General features: G+C 41.2%; 1 protein-coding gene across 1 annotated transcript; it reads right to left on the reverse strand.

The window, feature by feature from the left end:
* Nucleotides 1–616: 616 nt before the first annotated feature.
* mylz3 (myosin, light polypeptide 3, skeletal muscle) lies at nt 617–3,580 on the reverse strand. The gene is made up of 6 exons (XM_080878013.1): nt 3,456–3,580; nt 3,062–3,089; nt 1,665–1,808; nt 1,413–1,583; nt 1,231–1,308; nt 617–1,142 (listed from the first exon to the last, which is right to left on the reverse strand). Exons 1-6 carry the CDS (start codon nt 3,456–3,458, stop codon nt 1,114–1,116), a joined length of 453 nt encoding a protein of 150 aa, XP_080734139.1. The 5' UTR covers nt 3,459–3,580; the 3' UTR covers nt 617–1,113.
* Between the last annotated feature and the right edge of the window lie 2,363 nt (nt 3,581–5,943).

The raw sequence follows: 5,943 nt of genomic DNA on the forward strand, positions 1-5,943 counted from the left end.
AGTATAACTACTATTGAAATCCAATTTATTTAGCTAAAATTTTTTTTAACTGTGTCCAAACTGTTATGTGTTTCCACTATAATGTTAGCTAACAATAGAACTGCTAGCTACATGGAAGTATCCCATAGCTTTTTCATAATTTTAGCTAGCTACCATATTACAGCGATCACCCCAGTATATCTAGGATAGATTTTTAGCTGTTTAATCATTCTTTGCTCACTGTACCCTAATTGTTAAAAAATTGAACAGTTGAACAATTAGACTGTTGTATTGTTATTCCATAATTTTAGCTAATATACATTTTTGCAGAATTATTTACAAACTGATTATTTTAGCTACACATCGGTGTCCATTATTGTTTCATTATGTATATTTAACAATTTTATTGTTTATAGTTACTTGGCTATACTTAAAGCTAATTCTTCAGTTCTTAATTCACTTTCTGACCCTTTTCCTTTTTAAATGTATTTAATAATCTATGCTTTCTTTTTTGGCTCTATCTTATTCATAGCCTTTTGTTAAGCATCAACTTTTTTACATAAATTTCTTCAATCTGAGACCTGCAGTCTACAAAAGCATGTGGGCAATGAAAGATCAAGAATCAACCCAGATGGGATGTACGTTGGAAAAGTTTATTCTCAAATGAAGAGAGTGAAAATAAATACAACTTTTCAGGGAAGGAGGGAGCTCTGGCGCTCTGACCACAACCATTCTCCAGCACCTTTGGCATTGCTGGGCCAGTGATGGCGTGACTGAATGAGGTGGCGGTGGGAATGGAGGGATCTACCCTCACTTGATGAGTGGTCACCCCTTTTCCCCCGTTCCTCACCCCATGTGGTGAGTGGAGACGCGCCCCAGTGGGGGGAAGTAGAGGCCGGGTGATGGAGGTCTACAATGGAGAGGTGATGGCGATGTCCCAAGAGAGGAGGGTGAGAGACGAAATGGAAAAGAAAACAAAATAAACAAAATGAAAAAATGGGCGTGCTTCAACATCCCTTGTACATAGTCCTTGTCTTTCCGTGGTTGGTCTTTGAAACAGTGTAGATGTCACGAACACTGTGGGGCTGTCTGTAGGCGAGCTACAGTTTCTTCAGCACTCTCGCTGCTGGCCTCTTACACAGACATGATGTGCTTGACGAAAGCTGCAGGAAGAAGTTCAAATATTTAGCTTCCTGGAAATTCAAAAAAAAAAAAAAAAAGGAAGTGGAATGGTTTGAAGTCCGGTCTTACCCTCATAGTGCACGCTGCCGTTCTCGTCCTCCTGGCCGGCCATAAGGGCATCAATCTCTGGCTCGCTCATCTTCTCTCCTGTGGATGCACAACGATCCATGTCAGGGATATGTTTCCCATTTCACTCACTATTGCATGCTAAGCAAACTATATGTGTGTGCTTCTAAATTTAGGAGGCTCACCCAGAGTGGACAGCACAATACGCAGCTCAGCACCCATAACTGTGCCATTGCCCTCCTTGTCGAAGACGCGCAGACCCTCAACGTAGTCATCATAGGTTCCCTTGGGTTGAGCGTCGACCTCCTTCAGCATAGGCAAGAAAGCGTCGAAGTTGAGCCTCTTGTTGGCCAAGTCTGTTGATAGCACACCAAATTATTACACATACCATGACACAGACTGCTCTTTTGTGTTAGAAAAAACAGTTTATGTCTCACCGTCAGCAGTTGGGTTGCCCAGAATCTTATTAACGGACCCGTTGGTGGGATTCTGGCCCAGAGCACGCATGATGTCAGCCACCTGGTTGTAGGCCACCTGGCTGTCACCAACTCTGTCAAAGAGACCAAAAGCCTCCTTGAAGTCTGGCCAGGAGGAGAGAAACAAAGTTGAGTACAAGTTCTTCAGGACTTATAGTTAAGACTTCAACAATAAGGAAGAATTAAAACAAAAAAGTCTGCCAGAGTCTTTTTTCTTGTTCCATCCAAATGGTATAATTGATATTATTTTTATGGCATGACATCCATGTTTTCTTTGCTGTGTTAGATCCATCCCCTTTGGATTTCCTACTCTATCTATTACAGTGTTACTACTAGTCATCTATGTCAGTTGCACAGTGCCACAACGTAGAGGAAGATTAAAGACAGTAAAAGCCACATAATTCTGTCATTGTTCTCAGCTAATTGAGAGGGACAGCTGTGAAGAGGAAGGCACCAACTGGGGGCCCAGACAATGGTTGGCTATGTCTGTGAATCCCACCAGGAACTCAAAGTGACCTTTTTGACAGATTAATATGTTCGTGTGGCTTCTGAACAGCAGTTGTACCCTTCCACCACACTCGACCCACCCCGTCCTTCTACATTCCTGCCTCCACTTGCATTTACAGCAACATTGCGTGCAAACTGATACACCCTGACAGAGAAACGCAGGCCATTTAGAGACATAGCGACATGGCCCCCCGTGCAGTCAAAGCCAAGAATGCTGACTGGGCCGTAATTAACACCGTAACTTGGAAAGGAACTTAATGTTAGACATATAGTATAGCTGTACCAGAATGTGCAGAAGCAGCACTAAACAAATAAGCCTGATTGAAAACGTGTTAAAGGTTTGCCTGCAAGTCTAGGATACACAACTGGAAGAGTTTTAACTACACAAAAGTATCCATGTCCAAATGGGGACCCCAATATATCCCATAGGGCATGTTTATAGAGGACATGTCTTTCGGCAGTTAAACAAAAAAGGTATGGGGTGATTCAGATTCTTGTGTAAGCTGATGCCACCAGCACTGCATCTTAAACCCTGACCTAAGGATTAACGCCCCTCCTGAATAAGGACAATGGCGACTTGCAAGACAAGGCTGAGAATAGACATGTCTGAAATCTTTCCCGACAGCTGGAGAAGTTGGTAGAATGGCATGGCGCTCTTCATCCTCTGCTTCCACTTTTCTAGCACTTTAATCAGATTAAAAGTTCATCTAAGTAAGCCTGGAGCTACTCTGAGAGTTTGGTTCGTGTGACAATTGCAAAAGCTAGACGTAAATACCTACCAGCACATTGATTGAGAGGTTGGTGCCTTCATATATGAGGCAAAATTTCTCTTTTTCTTTTTCTTCACTTACCCTCAATCTGGTCCGGTGTGAACTCAGTCTGTCACATTTGAAAAGGCACATTAACAAATACACAAACACACAGAATACAGAGAAATAAAGAAAAACAAAATGAGTATATCCAGCTTATGTAACTGTCCAAAGGATTCTGAACACATGATGGATGCTGAAACTCTAAAACGGCCTCTTTGCATTAGAATATTAGCCTTTTTAGACATTAAACATAGACATGTGAATGCATTCCAAGACTCTAGTCCTGGGTGCCAGTCTTCATTTTGCCTCACTAGCAAAAGTCTCAGTTTTGGGGTCATTATCGAGCTCATATCCAAACCAATTAAAAGGAAAAAAAGGTAACTCCATCAGCAATGCCCCACCCAAAAGGTCCAAAACAGAAGTTCGTACACACCATTTTGGAGAGCAGGAGCTGGAGGAGATGAGAAGCTGAAGTCCCAAGACAGTGTGGTCCTTAGCCATGGTCAAAGCACCCCTCTTATTTATTCCGGGCATGTGATGTCACGTATGCTAATGGGCAGATCAGATGACACATTGGAACATCTTTAACTTTCTTAGGGCAAACGGAAAGGAGAGCTGTACGCCCTCGGAGCAGTGGGAGTAGGCCTTTAGAAGGGGACAGGGCTATTTTTAGAAGGCTGAAAGAACGGTTGCAAGATTTCAAAGAGTCTGTGAATGCATTACAATTTCAACCGAAATGCTTTTGGCAGCATTGACACTTAAGACTTCTCTCCTCTGGAAAGAGATGTACAGCTGGTGAGTGAAAATGCAGAAAACTCAGCTTCCTTGAGGCTCACTTGAGGAGGGCTCCAGGTGTGAGGAGCTCATTTACAGGGTGGTATTTTTAAACAGCCCCACTGCTCCTCCTCTTATGGTTAAATAACAGAACCGGGCAAAAAATCGTTTGAAAAGTTCACTCCATTCAGGCATGTGTTAAAAACATTGACACTGAGTGGCAGATAACCTGAAAACAACAGGTTTTATAACAATTCTAAAGACCTTAAAAAGATCTGCTCTCACAGCGCTACCCTCAGAATAGGACAAGTAACAAATAAATTCATAATGTGCAGATTTGCTGGCTTCAACTAACTAAAAATTGATCAGTTTGTCCATTAATAAATAGGCAAATACACTGGAGCAAAGTTAAGCTTACATAATGTAGGTTATGTTATTAAGAACTACATTCATAGCACAATAAATGACGTTTTTAAAAGTCAATTTCATTTCCATCTTCAGCAGAGCTCTCCATGGTGCTGACAGCGGAACAGAAAGAACCAATAAGATTAATCTTAATAAATGAATTTCTTGATGCATTTTTTGATGTAACAAACTTAATTTAAAAAACTGGAAAAAAATCTAAAATCATTACCTGCGATTCTGCGAAGTGCAGTTTCATTTTTCAAGTTATTTATAGCCCACCTATTACAAATCACAATTTCAAAGCATCAAGGTTATCCTTACTTTATGTAAGTAATAGTAAGTAATCCTCATATACAATTATTACCCAACAGTTTAGATTCATAGATGCATAGAGATTCTTTTTAATCGTTTATCTGTAGAAAGCATTTTAAAATTTTCTTTTATTGTCTGGTGTTTCCACTCTCTGTAGTTTATAAGACCAAACTCGGTTGGCTTTGTAAACATGGGCAGTAAGAGGTCAGCAACAGCATAGTATGTGCCAACTTTGGGAGTCATGAGTGATGGGACGGGGCGAGACATTCACAGAGACGTAACACACAGTCATCATAGTCAAGACAGCAGTACACCAGCTTTGTGAGGACCTCGCGCCCCGAGGTCGTTTATACCTTGTACAACTCTGCTGAACACATCCAGGTGATATTTGTTATGATGTGGGATGACATAGATGTCTTTAATGTCTGTAACTGTGATATTGTTGTTGTGGTTATTTGTCTGACAGTCGCCCCGAAGCACAAATTTCTGAAAGGATAAATAATAAATCTAATTGAATCAATCCATCCATCCTCCCAACTCTAAGTTGTGCTGACATCTGTCCGTCCATCTGTCCGTCCATCTGTCCGTCCATCCGTCCGTCCGTCCGTCCGTCCGTCCATCCATCCATCCAATCCAATCAGTTCAGTTTGGGTAGAATTTGACTCTTGGTTCGAATTAGATAATTAGTTTGGTATCACAGGGCAGAACCACAAATGAAGGTAGGAGATAGTGACCAGACCCTAAAAGTAAACAGTTGGATAGTAGGTAATATAGCATCATAGCAGCTACATGAAACAGGCACAAAGAAGGCAACAAAAAAAAAAACCAATTGAGAAAAGGAGGCAGAAATAGAGACAAGACAGGGAAAATAGAGATAACAGGAGTCTTTGATTGGTTAGAGGCTGTCAGATTCATACGAATCTTTCATTTTTTAAAATAATTTGTTCATTGCTGTCTGTTTAGAGGGACGCCAGTATTGACAGAGTCCTGATATTCGTTGATTTCAGCTGCTCTGCTTTTCTCTTTAAAAAGGCGATTATTGGATTCAAGTCTGACAACATACTAGGACAGGTTGTAGTGTGATTCTGGCAGTTTCCTCATTGTTCTGTTAGGCATCTGCAGACTGGGAGCCATCCTGTCAACCAGCATTTTGGTATATACACAATCTACCAGTCTTCCCAAAACCTTTCACATGGTAATCATCTGTGGACCGCGTGCGCCCAACTTTCAGAAGTCTTCTTTTGGAATTCTTTAGCAAAATTCAATCTTGTAGTTTTCCTTTAAAGAGCCAGCAGTGTTTTTTCGCTTAGGGTGCCGTCCATAGAGGATGGCATTATGCTATGTGTTGTGAGCCATTTCCATTTATAAACCCTGTGCCAAATCTGAAGCGCTAGCTTTCTTAGAGCTAGACTGTGCAAGTAATGCACTGC

Source organism: Rhamphochromis sp. 'chilingali' (genome assembly GCF_963969265.1).
Source record: "Rhamphochromis sp. 'chilingali' genome assembly, chromosome: 3".
Lineage (NCBI taxonomy): Eukaryota > Metazoa > Chordata > Actinopteri > Cichliformes > Cichlidae > Rhamphochromis > Rhamphochromis sp. 'chilingali'.